Source organism: Pezoporus flaviventris, unplaced genomic scaffold (assembly GCF_033815535.1).
Source record: "Pezoporus flaviventris isolate CSIRO_AGI_PZ_B2104156 unplaced genomic scaffold, CSIRO_AGI_Pfla_v1 ptg000059l, whole genome shotgun sequence".
In the NCBI taxonomy this organism is placed as follows: Eukaryota; Metazoa; Chordata; class Aves; order Psittaciformes; family Psittacidae; genus Pezoporus; species Pezoporus flaviventris.
In genome coordinates, this window is record NW_026892607.1 from 419,802 (window position 1) to 433,857 (window position 14,056).

The window sequence follows — 14,056 nt, forward strand, 5'->3', positions numbered from 1 at the left end:
CACTGATTTTCCATTTATTGGTGAAGAGAATATTTTCAGTTCACCTATATTTATTGCTTGTTTCCCTTCTATTGACTACTGGATTTGGTAAGGTAGAGTAATCAACAGCTAAAGATATTGTCCCCATAACATGCCTTTCTGTGACTGATAACTTATGTTTTCCCCCTCTGCTTTGCTTTTAGGTCCTCAACCAGATCAAACAATCCAAATCTTCCACAAAAGCACCTGTAAACTTACAGGAGATACCCCTGGAGCCAGCACCGACTTACCTTTCTCCAGAGGCAGAAGTCACCAGCCGTAGTATGAGCCAGCTATTTTTTCCACCAATATAGTGTATATTTAGTCCCCTTACCCAGGATGGATTTTCCCCCAGATAAATTTTCACTGAAGCTTTTTCTTTGAACATTCAGTGACTTAAGTTATTTTATAAATTGTTTGCATTTTTCTCTCATTTTACAATTTTTGAGAGCTTGAAGGTGTCTTTGCTTGGTTTTATTGACTTTTATTTACAAAGGCATTGTTCCTCTATTGATTTAAAGTAGAAGGGAAGGCAGTCTGGGACATCCTGTCCATTCCATGGTGCTGGAATATGGTCTTACCTGTCCTGAATGGAATACAGCTTGCCGTTGTGATCTGAATTTATATTATATAAATAGCCTATATAAATGCATATATTATATTCATATAGGTTGCACTGAATTAGATGTCCTTCCAGACTCCCAGAGCTAAAGTCACTTTGATATAGAGACTTCAGAAATTACTTGGAGTAGTCTTCTAGTTTGATTTAAATTGGTAAAAGTGAAGAGAAAGGTACAAGAGCTTGATTAGTTGCTCTCATACGATTCCTTTGACGGTTTTCATTTTCTCTTTGAATAGTGTGACCTATTTGTTTGCCTCTTCATGTTCTCAGGCATCTTCCCACCTCCGTTGCCTGCAGATCCAGCAACATGCTCTATAGTTCCAGGGCAGGAGATGACTATAGAGATATCTAAGGGCCGATCAGGCCTGGGACTCAGCATCGTTGGGGGCAAAGACACTCCACTGGTGAGTTTCTGTTAAACTAATATTTACTGCCTCTGCTAATAGGAGACAGAAGAACACACAGAAACTAATGATGCCATTAATCTGTAATTGCCTTAATGAATTGTTTAGTACAGGTAGAAGAAACCAGCAACTGCAATCTCCAATAACAAGTTGATAATTTTGCCTTCTATCAGATCAGTTGTTTTCTGTTCTGTTTAAATTGAAAGATTTCTCTTTCAGTAGTGCTTTCTGCTATAGTCAGCTTACAAATATGTATTCTTTTTTAACCATTGTGAATTAAGAGCATCCAGCAGGTAAGTTACCAGAATGGTTGGACTAGAAATTAATGTCACAGAGATAGAGCTACTTCAGGAAGGTTAACCCCTCTGTCTTGAGAGCATAAGCGCTTAGTAGCTGTTTAAACAAACTGTGATTTATCTGCCTGCCAGCAAAAGCCCTTGCTGCACAGAGGTAAACCAAAGGTAATCTTTTATTGTTTTCTGTGTCTTTTTTGCTTAATCTTGATCTTGGCTATGCTGGTTTTCAAAGTATTATCTTCAGCTAAATTAAAATGTATCAGTTCAAGTGTAAGCTCAGCAAGGTAGTTGTGCTAAACCCTTCTCTGCCTCCACTGTTGCTGCTTCCACTCCACTTTCCATTTAACAGATGCTATGTTGCAGTATACCAGAATGTCAGGTTGTTTCTTTGAAATGTCAAATTCAGTTCTCTCAGTAAACAAGTCTGCTGCAGAGGTATCCTTGCTGGGTTCTCCTGAATCCCCTGCCACAGAGACACTTAAGGCAACAGAGCTGCTCTGTTACATACAGTTGTTCCCGAAAATATCATAGTGGTGCATCATTAAGCAATGAAGTACTGTGAGTGTCAGTAGATGCAGACCACTGCAGTGTAGTAATCCTTTTCCAGAGCAACAAAAAAGAGGGAAAAAAAACAAGGAAGTTGAAAGCAAAAAGAAAGTTTTGTTTTGCAAAATACAGGCTGTACCTTTTACACTATTAGGGCTAAGATGGAAAAGGTTCAGCTTTTAGTCCCATTTATCCAAGTCTCTGTTTATGTAGAGTTTGACTGAATTGCTCTGTTTCACATAGTGATAGATCTGAGTTATGCTGAAGGCTTAAATCAGTGTAAAAGGTTTTCAGTCTGTCCAGCCATGTGCTGTTTTGTACCCTGTCCCTTTTCAGTCAAGCTCCTCAGTGTTGAGTAGATTCAAATAAGAAGTTCAACATTATTCGTCATCTCTCTGCTTTTTCATTTAACTGGAATTTGGAAATAATGCATGGCAGCTTGTCATGCAATCTGGTAGATGTCTTTCATGAGATTTTAATATAAATAAATGAAAATTATAAATATCTGCTTTACATTGCAGATGAGAAAAATACAAAGGATTTTATTCTTTAGATGGAGTAAGTGGTTTTGGTTAAGTATTATGCTTTCATTAGTTTGTTCACTAAAGTGTCCTCCTAGGAATTAATCTGAAAGACCTATGTACTTGATTGAAGTAACAAATTCATGGAGGGAAGTTGGGTTGCCCATGTTTCTGATCCTCACTTTACAGGACTTACTAAAATGAGGCCCTGTTTCTTTTCATAATTCTGAACCTGCTCATTCAAAGCCAAGCAATATTGTTTCATAAGAAACAAGTTGCTTTGTGAGACCACGGTCAAATCTGATCATTTCCCATGTGCAGAGACCCTCTCTGGGATTCTCCACAACTTGCTTAGCCAAAACAGTACGGAAATGCTTCTCCTCAAAGCAGGTACTCTGGGTTGTGTCTTTAGCTGGTGGGATCGTTCATAGCTCTGCCTGCTGTGTGCTACTCATCACCCCCAGATTATTTTGATGCTCTTTTTTGCCATGAAGTTAGAAAACCTTTTTGTTCAAGAGTTGAAATGAAGTTCCCATAACATAAAGAGGAAGAGTAAAAAGAAATACTGTGCAGGACTGTAGGAAAGCTTCTGTCTTTCTGAGTTACATTGATTAGAGAGGAAATATAACAAGATGAGCTCTTAGGCAGAAGCTCTTCCCTGTGAGGGTGCTGAGGCACTGGCACAGGGTGCCCAGAGAAGCTGTGGCTGCCCCATCCCTGGCAGCGTTCAAGGCAGTGTTCAACCCAACCTGGATTGGATGGGGCTTGGAGCAAGCTGCTCTAGTGGAAGGTGTCCCTGCCTGTGACACTCAGCTGCATAGACTTCTTTTACCTTTTTGTCCTCTGAGAGAACAAAACATGACTAGTCATTTCCTCCTCCTTTTTCTACTGGGGTATGTTCATTGCTTTCGTGTGCAGGTGTACAAGTGCCTACGAAACAATGAAGGATATGAATCCCTATTCCTAGGATCTCAGAAATAACGTATCAGTATGGGGAATACAGGGAGGCTGTTCCTTATCAAATCTGAGGTGGCTATGGCAAGAGTGTAAAGACCATCTATGTGGTATTAAAATGCAGTTGATCTGAAAATGCTTAACCGATGCACAACGAGCAGCTCACATGTGATGGGAAAGCTGACTTCAGAATATTTTGGATCTTTTTTAATCACATGATATATAGTCCCAGCTTGTGGAATAATAAATCTGGCAGCCCACTAAAGGGATGCACTGCTTCCAGATGAAATATAGAGTGCAACTTTAAGTCGTAACCTTAGGAATCCCATCAGAAATCACCAAGTAGATACTTGAAAAATACAGCCTGCGAGCAGGGAGGTTAATTTGCTCAGGAGGTTGGAAAGTGATGTCTTAACCCTTGTGAAATGTTTTGTGCTGAGAAGACAACCTTCCCATTAAACTTGCAGAACCTTTCAAGTCGCATGTATTATAAGCAAGGACTTGTGGCTGTGTGCTTAGGGGAACAGGAGAGCATCAGCTGGAAAAGGCATGGAGAAGTAAGGATTGTCTTTGGGAGTTATCTTCATGTTGTTGATCTTTATAGACTGCTATAGCCCTTAAGGAGCCCTGTTTCATTTTATTCTCAGGCTTGATTTGGGGTTTTGCTTTTTTCTTCGCTGTCTTTCATTTCACCTTCCCAAGTCCCCCTGAGAGAACCCAACACATGGCCTCTGCTTTAAAGCAATTAAACTGCAGAGTGGAGCTGGCTGAAGTACAGGGCTTTCAATTTGTGAGAAGATTTTTTTTCTTTGGTTGTAGTCCAATCAAACTTGTAAAAGTAACCTCAGAGTGGGAATTAAAATAAAAAATAGGGGAAAAAATAAGAAATGTTTTCAGAAACATCCTAAAATGAGGTTTGAGGCTCGAACCCTGCTCCCCAGGACACCATCCTGACCTCTCGTTGCTGAATTGTGCATAAATGCTTGTCAGCTCCACCACTGCTAATAGCAGCCATAAACCTGACAGGAGTGTCATTGTCACTCAGCAGCTGCCAGTGCTCCCAGGGTGCCTGAACTGCTCCAGCCCAGGGCTCTTGAGTGCAGCAGATCTGTTTGGGCAATGCCTGTGGTGCAGCCCTGAGAGCTGCTGCAGACACTGGGATGCTGGTGTTTGTGCTGCCAGCTCTGAGCCTGGATGAGCTGTGACTCTAAGTCAGATGTGGAGTTCAGCTTTCAGAGGTGGGTGTTCACAGCAGCAAACCAGTGTTGGCATGGCCAGCTGGCCCAAAGCTGTGCAGGCAGGGACCCTGTGGTCCAGGGTTAATAACTAGCCCTGCAGGATACAGGACTGGCAGCACTGGGTAGTCTGGTTGTTCACCATAAATTACAGGTCTGGAATTCCTCAGTTATCCTGCTTTTCATTCATTGCATTCTCCACAACTTGTTTCAAGGCAAATAATTTAGTTTCAAGTACTGAAACTCGAGGGAGTTTCACCTCAAGGGGGGGGATTTTCCCCCTTTTACTATGTTCTGGGGAGAATCCCCCTGCAGTCCTGAGTCCAGCTCACTATAGAGGTGGTGAGACACTGGCAGAGGTTGCCCAGAGAAGCTGTGGCTGCCCCATCCCTGGCAGTGTTCAAGGCCAGGTTGGACACAGGGGCTTGGAGCAAGCTGCTCTAGTGGAAGGTGTCCCTGCCTGTGGCAGGGGTTTGAACTGGATGAGCTTTAAGGTCCCTTCCAACCCAAACTCTTCCAGGATTCTATTGTAATGGGCCTTTTTTCCTCTGAAACACTTTTGCCAGAAAGTTTCTATGAGGTTTTCTTTAGCTGTCAGAAAAGAGGGCACCAAGGAACTGCTTAACAAAAGGTGTCCTGGTACTGCTCCAGATGGCCTGTGGGGTTAAATCATCCAAACTCCATCATCACCCCAGAGCGGTGGGTGGTGCAATGACATGTCCAGTTTGCAGCTTGCAAGGAGTCGTTTTCTATGAAGGAGGATTGTCAATTTTTAGAGGTTTTATTCTTGCCAGGTCATGGGAAGAGCATTGCTCTAAGATACAAACTTTTTCTGTGTAGGTGGGAGCACTGGTTTGCTTCCAGCTGAATGATTTAGTAATGGTTGAGTTGATGACTCGTAGCTATTGACTCTGTATTTGCTGCCGGGGCTCAGGGCATGCTGAAGGCCATTCAGCAATTTCAAGGCTGGTGGAGGCTAGTGCAGGGACATTGCCCTCAGGCAGAAGTAGATAACTCTGGGAAGGGAGAAGAGGAGAGTGCAGAGGCTCAGCTGGGTTTTGAAATCCCAGTGAAATGCTGAAGAAGCACTCATAAAGGAACAAATGACTGCAGGAGCAGTAACCTAGGGGCAATTTGGAAGTGGAGTAGGTAGGAGGTGGTCATTACCTGAACCTTACATAGAAAGGACAAAAAGAAACATGCTTCATCCTGTGTCTACTTCGAATTTGTTAAACATTTAATGGTTTTACTTTTGCTTTCAGTCGACTTTAATAAAAAACATTTTTAAGGCAACTTAACAAACTTTAAGGTACTCCATCTGTACAATAAAGTGATCCACCAAGCCAGGGAACTGGAACGCTTTAGCAATGCTCCAAAAAGTAATGGAATATGCCTGTGCTCAGCTAATACTAGTTGGTGTGAGAGCTGGTAACACTGGAGTTGGAGAGGAAAAAGCTTTTCTAATCACCTCAGTTAGCCCAGAAGGCTTTCTGGCTCACAGTGGAGCAGGGGAGCTTGGCGATGGTGGGGATGCAGTTTGACAGAGGAATATTTAGATTCATTCTGTCAGTCCAGGTGATTCATACCTTGCATAAACCCCATCTGTTAAGGAAGGGCAAGGGAATAATCAAGAAAACTGTGACTTTAAATTGCAGCTGTTCAAGACCCAGTGTTTGCCCCTGGAGCTGTGAGGGCTAATTACCCTGCTAGGGTCTCTGCACTGCCAAGAGCAGGCTGTTGCTAATACCAAAGCCAAGTCTGATATCTCTGTTTCGTGCAGTGCTGGAGGCAGAAGACCTACCTAAACATGAGGCCTTCTGTGACTTCTGTGTTCCTTAAACAAACAGGTTCTCCCTTGGTTGAGTTTTCTTCCCTCCCTCCCACCTCAGTTCTATTTAGATTCAGGCAAAAATAACTTCATCTCTTGTAGACAGCCAAGGTCCAAGCAACTTTGTAGGCAGCCGTCAAGTCCAGCTAAGTCTGAAACTGTTTTAGTGGAATATGCTTACCTTGTAAACTACGAATGAAAGCAAGATATTGGCCTTGGGAGGGTTTAAGCAATATATTGGCTATAGATATTGTTGCTGTTAAGTCTGTCACACAGTGAATGGAACAATAGAATGAAAAATGGCAATAGAAGGCCTAAGTTTTTAATCATGGCTTGGGTATTGTAGGGGAGAAGTTTGCGGTTGGGAGAGGAAAAAATGCAATCACTTCTTAACCATCACCCACATTTATAAAACAGAAGGCAATTTAATGACAGAGTGGCAAATGCAGTTAGCTTGAAATTGTGAGGAATTGCTTTGATTCCTGGTTGGAAATTGTTAAACTGAAGTTGGTGGATTCATCATAATTCCAGAAGGATATTAGCTTGTAACAGCATGAAGAAACCAAACTGCTTTGTACATGAGTTATCACAAATGGGAATTAGGGCAGTAAGTTTTGCAAATCATGTAGTTGATGGATCCTTGGCACGGGTTTAGCTGCCTGTAAGGCTAGCTTAACGTAGCAGTGCCTTGCTTGAAGAAGTTGGTGGCTTCCAGGAGTGTAAATCAACCATAAAATTCAAGCTAACAACATACAAAAGCAGTAGGACATGTCAGAATGGACTTCAGGAGGATCTTGCTTGCAGCTGATGAAACCACTGGTTTTTGGCTTCCTGTGTCATACGCATTCAGGATCTCAAGCGTCCTTTAGAACCTGTGTTATGCACTTATACACTGCAAATTTTCACATGCTTATTATTTGATAAAATAATGAGAGTGAGAGAGTTAACATTTTAATATGTAGTTCTTGTGTTTTATTATTCCCCCTAAAATGAGCATGGATACTTTTTGAAAAACCTTAGTTTGCTTTGGCATGTGAATCATAGAAACATAGCTCTTTCTATCATTCTGACTTAAGTCATATATTTTTACACTAAACATCTTATTACCTTAGTTTTATTATTTCAGAATCAAAGGAGAGCTTGCAAATGTCGATGACTGCAGAGCAAAGGAATGTTAATGAATAGTGCCATTGAATTTTCAGGTTTTAGCTTTTCTGATCTTCGCGAATATAACTGTAAGCAAAAATATTATGCAAGCTGAATAAAATTTGAATAAATAAGGACCAGATGTAACTATAGGGGCCTATAAAATGTAATACAAATATTATCCACTTCCTTAAAATAAATCTGAATTTTAGTATGAAAAATTATATTCATATTGATATTGTGGATTAATCTTTTTTATGAAAGTTGGCAAGTGAACGCCATCTCTTGCAAGGGCTTGTTCTTAAATGGGAAACAGACCTTTTGTTTTGACCTTGAGTGGAGAAGTTTTTTGCTATCGTGCAATGTAAAGCATTTTTACATTAACACAGTAATACATTTTTACATTATATAGCCTGTTTTATTACAGTAGTGTTTGGCTTAGGATTTTGGGTGCCTGTTAATGGTTTGTGAATGCTACAATTGCAAAATATTTGTGTTAGGAGGAGGTATATTCAGCACGATGCATTAGATAAACCCCTTTAAGAAGTCATGGGACTTACTCGGACTTGACCTTCAGCTTTTGTTGCTGATCCATTATCTTTTAGATTCCATTTAGATCTGCGACTGGAAGATCATGGATCATAACATAACTGTTGTCATTTCCTCTGCCTACAAGTAACCAGCAGCTGGATTTATTTTAACTGCTGAGAGATTCTTAGATGGGGCTAATTCTTCAGCAAAACACACTGTGCAACTACTTGATTTCTGCTTTATCTGTGAAACAGCCTGTAGAAATGAAATGACAATTTTACTACTCTGGGCATATAAAACTTGAACAATAAATAACTAATGATATTGTACTTGCCCTGGGAAAGAGATAAATCTGTAATGCTGCGGTCAGCAAAACACCCTTATAGCTTTATTATCTTCAGTATATGCTATTTTAAAATAACACGTGTAGCTATGTAGGAAATTTGATGGAAATGTGTAGTATTAGCTTCAGAAAATGCAACTTGTCAACTAAATCAGAAAACATCTTTCCTGAGTGGTGTTTTATATGTAGCTTATTTTTCTGCTTCCTCAGGAAAGTGCTCTAATCCATGTAGAAATTGGAACTGGATGAGCTTTATGGTCCCTTCAACACAAACCAGTCTAGGATTCAGTCTGTGAATTTCATTCTATGATTCCCAAATACATGGTGTCTCTGTTTTGACCCAGACTTACTGCATTGTTGTCTTTGTGTGCTCAGAAGTGTCTGTTCAGGGAGATGGGCACCTTTTTGCTCTATAATGCTCCCTTGGTTTGGGTCCAATGGCTGGTAATGTTCTGGTGGTAGAAATAGTTTTGTAGCGAGAGGGCAAAGCTATGGATATGGTTTCTACCCGCATAACTGTTTCAGGGACTTTTTGTCTAATGATTACTGCCTTAAAATGCACATGTTTTGAAATATGGTCTGGGATTTTCAAACAACTCATTTCTTACTGAATGCCTTACCTGTTGTCATTTTGTGCTGATGGTTATTGCAGTCCTCAACGTGTTTTGGTTGAGGACTTCTGTGAGGTGCCTGTGATCCTATCAAAGGAATGGCTAGGTCTCATAGAATGAAATAGCACAGCAAAGATAAAGCAAATATTAGCTCAGTTACAGAAACAGCTTGTTGTGAATGATCTGTAGTAGTTAAGGACTATGCAGTACTATGCAAGAAGGCTCTTTACAAAATTCAGACCTGTTCCACTGTCAGATCAGCCAGCACCAGGTATGTGAGTATTTCTCTGCTCCAGTTCCTTTGAAATCTCCCTGTTTTCACACTGGTCCGCATCACAGAACTTCATCAAAATATGCATGATACATAATTTTTGAGCTTCTTTCATGTCTTGTGTCCTTTTGCTTCCTCACCCTCTACTTGCAGCATTTGCAAATAACAGTCTGGGGCAGAGGGCCCCCTGCATTGAAAGCTGCTGCTTGTCCTTCTGAAGAACAGCTGCATGGAAGCAAAGAAACACTAGAGATGTTGGCTGAAAAACTATAAACCAGCAGAAAACGTGTGAGCAGTCCAAGCCTAAAGCCAGACACGTTGTGGGGCTTTCTCACCACTGTTTATGGTCCTGCAGGCTTTTAAGGTTCACTTGGGCAGTGATTTTCCTGAGTAGGAAGCTGACTTTACCACCTTTCTCCCAAAGGCACAGTCAAGGTCATTGCCTGGCGTCTCTGCCGTACCAGCTCTTGACATTTCAGATACAAAGATTAAGCTGTCATTCTTACTGAATTTAATTCTTTCATGTTAGCATTTCTGTTTGTGCTCTCTGATGGGTGAGTGTGATATTCTTCCCCTACTGCGTCTCTGAAGTTGTTATAAATCGAGCAGAAAACATATCCACAGCCTGGGGGGGAGTTGAGATCTGTTTCCCCAAGAGGTCAAGTCTCTTCCCCACCCTTAGGCAGAAAGAAGTGCAATGTAGATCACGCTATGCACTTTTTGCAAGTTGTATTTTCCGTAAGTGGTTTCTCAGATTGGGTGCTAATTCCTGTGAGGTTCTCTTGCCCTCACTGTTCAGGAGTCAGTCGCTCTGCACCAACGTTGTTCTTCAAGGTCGACAGACCAAGAGGCTCTCTCAGCTCTTCTATTTGCCTGCCATTTCTTCCACAGCCAAAACCTCATTTTGTGAGTCAGTGTGAGAGTTATCACTCATGTGCCTTCCCATTGCTCAAGCAGACTGTGCAATCACAGTGGTGTTCTGCTGCTAAAGCGAGAGCGAGGGGTGTAGCTATCCCACAGCTCAAGTCTGAACCCCTCAATATAAGCACTGTTCAGCCCTGTACGGCAGCCTTAGCAGGGGAAAACAAATTCCTTTCTACTTTTCTTTCAGTGTTTTCGTGGTTGAATAGTCTAAGTTTACACTTGTGAGTGTGGACTTTGTTTAGCATAGAAAAACACTGATGTTTATATGCCCTGACTTGTATTCTGCATCCTTCATCCCGTGCAAGAGATGTTCAACTTCACATTAATTCATGGTTTGTAAAATGGTCCCAGCTATTCTTTGTCAAAATATACAAAGATTAAAGCTCTGGTTTGTTGAATGGATTTGTAAACCTTATGAAGTATGTGCTTTCAGCAGCTGGGTATTTTTCCTTAAACCACTGTGTTCTTGATATGTTCTTTCCCCTTCTGCACGCACAGTTTTTGTGACTCTGCCAAGGTGTATCATAGAGTGCCATGATCTGTGTGAAGCTGGTAGTGAAAGGAGATGGACGGATGTGAAAAATCTACCCAGAGCAACCGTGAATCCACCACCTCTGTTTGGACATTTATGTCACTTTCATAGAATCCCAGACTGGTTTTGGTTGGAAGGGAGCTAAAAGCTCATCCAGTTCCAACCCCCTGCCACGGGCAGGGACACCTTCCACTAGAGCAGCTTGCTCCAAGCCCCTGTGTCCAACCTGGCCTTGAACACTGCCAGGGATGGGGCAGCCACAGCTTCTTCCCTTTTTTCCCCCCTTTTTTTTTTCCTTTCCTCCCTCTCAGTTGATTGATTTTGATCTGCTTAGGCCTTGACTTCTAGAGATATCAGGCACGCACTGAATTTAAGTTAGTGAGGAGGAGCTGCAGATGTCCAGTAACTAAAACCTATCCTTTAAATAAATACTATGCACTGTTTTAGTCCCAGTACATCCTATTTATTTCTTTTCTGAGGCACTGAGAGGGGTGTTACAGCTTTGATCTGTTGTACGTCAATAGAGACATCACAGATCAGGGCTTAGTTAGGTGGCTGGAGTATGACGTCACATCTCATCGCTGCATAAACTTCTTTAAAATATTGATTTAATTAAAAATGGTCAAAACCATCAATAGTTTTTAGTGATTTGTCATGGATGATCAAAACTAACAGAGTCTTACCCAGATCCCACTAGATCCAGTGGAAAAAGATTACTTCTGGGATAAACGTACTTTGAGCTGTCCCGGAAGTATCAGAGGAAAGGTGTCTGTCATAGTTTATGAGCTAAGGGAGGTACGATTCTCATATTTATGCTTATGGGCTGTTGAAAAACCTTTACAGTACATCATGGACATGTTTCATTCTGGTCTTAATGGATTTGATTCAACTACGCTACTTTAACAAAACAAGCTGGTTAAGAAAACAGTGCTTTGGTAGGTCAGCAAGATGTTTCCTTCTTTGGGGTAGGCACAGACCGAACAGGAATGTACCTTTTCATGCCATATGTATTTTTAGTTCTAGGTCTGGCTTATAACACATGCAGGAACTGCAGTGTAACACTGAATTGGTGCCTTTTCAAATAGATGATGCAGATTATTCAAACTGATAACATTTAGTGGTTCCTGAATCAGAGCTTTAGGTATGTGCAGTTTCACATTTAATAATGCAGTGCTGGGAGAAGCTGGTAACTCCAGTTTGTTGACCATTTTTAGAGCAACCGCAGATGAAAAGCAAACTTAAAGATACGTGGTGGAAAGTTCCTTGTTCAGAGGTTAAGAAATACCAGATTAAATACAGTCTGAAAGTGTTTGCTTTGACAATCCTGTGCATGCCCAGTCTGCAGTTACACAGTCACATTGCCATTTTCCTACTGAAGCTTGCGTTCATCCACTGCCCTACTGTGTCGTGTTTGAGTGATGCAGCCTTAACAGCCTGGTTCATATTTTGTGTTATCTCGTTGGCCACTTCTAAACGCCTGCCTTTGTGAAGTGCTTAAAAAGCTGAAAGCGAAGTGTGCCATGGAAGTTCTAAACCACAGACTTAGCTTTTTCTCAGAGTTACCCATGGTCAGCCTCAGGTGAAAAAATATAGATCACTGTCACCCTCCTGGCTTTCACCCAAGCACAAGTCTCTTGTGTGCACTTAGAGTTACATGATCACTTTTAAAACAAAGGGAACCAAAAAATAAACCCCAAACCAAGCAACCAAAACCCCACAACTGAGAGAAGGTCTAAGACACTTAGCAGAGGATTTAAGCAGTGCTGCTGAGATGGGACATGGACTCTGTTCCACTGGTAATAGCTGCATCAGTTATTTGAAGAAAACCCTGCGGTTACCAGTGGTGTGTGTATAGATGTCATATTTTTTTAATCAAACCATTCATTTGATTTAATTAATTACCTTGGTACACAGCTCATAGTATTTTGCCTTCATTTATGTAGATTGAAATCTTTTTTACCCCATCTGGAACACTTGTATCAGCTGTAATCCATTTGTGATTAAAATCCTTCAGGCTTTTTTCAGTGACTGGTGTATATGTATCAAAGAGGAAGCTTATGACAGTGGTACTGTGCTCCAGCAGCAGCAAAGCGGCTGTAGACACAAGTCCACATCATTAAATAAGGTGTAGTGGGAATAAAAGAGAATAGAGCTCTCAATGTTGTCTTGATCAGAGTGTTAGCTTAAGGGCATTTGAGTTTTCTTTCTGTTCAACATGCACCATGTGTGCAGGGAAAGGATTGCAAGGGAACACAGGGGGGAAGTTCACTTGGTGATGAGAGATGTAGTATCTAGCAGTGTTTTCAAAACACGAAGGTACTTTGTTCTACCCCAGCAGCTATTTCCTGCTCCTGCTCCAGGAAGGCAGTGCACAGCAGGGCTCACACGCTGCTAACTTCTGCAGAAAGTCTCCTCTTTGACTTCTACATCAAACTGCTGAAGGAACTTCACCGCCGTGGTGTTTTGGGAGGATATATTCCTCTGAGGACAACTTACCCAAAACCTACATATCCAATTGAAAGTCACTGTATATTCATCTAAAACCATTTCAGGGTTTGTCGTGAAGCCGGTTCTGCTCTGAGGCTGGGTGTTTGCTGGGGACACTGGAGAGAGGAGCACACTTTGCACAGTGGAGCATCCCATCCTGCTATCTGTCAGGGCTGCAGCTGAAGCTCTGTTGCAGAATGTTCACCTTTTTTTTTCAGAGGGGGGAAACGAATAGGAACTAAGAAACAAACCCGAACAATGCAGAGGGAAAGCACCAGCAAGAGAACAGTATGTTCTTTGTAATGCTTTTTCTTTGGGGACATCTATTGCTGGCAATAAGATTAAATCACTGAAACCTTCCCTGAAGCTACATCTGCCACTGCCTACATTTTCCAACCTCAGTAATAAACTAACATTTGCCATTGTTCATTTCTTCTGGATTTCATTTCTTACAGATTTAACCAGTGCTATTTACCACAAGGCATTCAGTTCTTGCTTAAAGCCGAGCTCTATGCCAAGTCCCTAAAAATATTCATAGCTCCAAAGAATCTGGTTTTAAATAATATCATTAAAAGTAGACGATATTAATACAAGAGTTCACACTGAGTTCACATGCTCCTGATGCCAGTGGATGAAAATGATGGAAGACGAAGAAACCCAAGACAAGACTACCATGAAGTGGTGAACAAAATCCTATTTACTGGCTCTCTGTATTTTGATTAAGGGAGTAGTTTTCTTATCCCCAAATATTTAAAAATAAAGGAATTCTGTTACAGTCTTGCTTATC

At 41.3% G+C, this 14,056-nt stretch overlaps 1 protein-coding gene across 2 annotated transcripts in view; it reads left to right on the forward strand.

Annotated features, from left to right (window-relative positions):
- PATJ (PATJ crumbs cell polarity complex component) overlaps window positions 1–14,056 on the forward strand; it is a 148,738-nt gene that overhangs the window by 113,528 nt on the left and 21,154 nt on the right. For both annotated transcript variants that reach the window (XM_061469625.1, XM_061469626.1), the window contains exons 32-33: window positions 183–300; window positions 911–1,044. In XM_061469625.1, coding sequence (XP_061325609.1) covers window positions 183–300; window positions 911–1,044 — 252 coding nt within the window. The remainder of the gene's footprint in view (window positions 1–182; window positions 301–910; window positions 1,045–14,056) is intronic.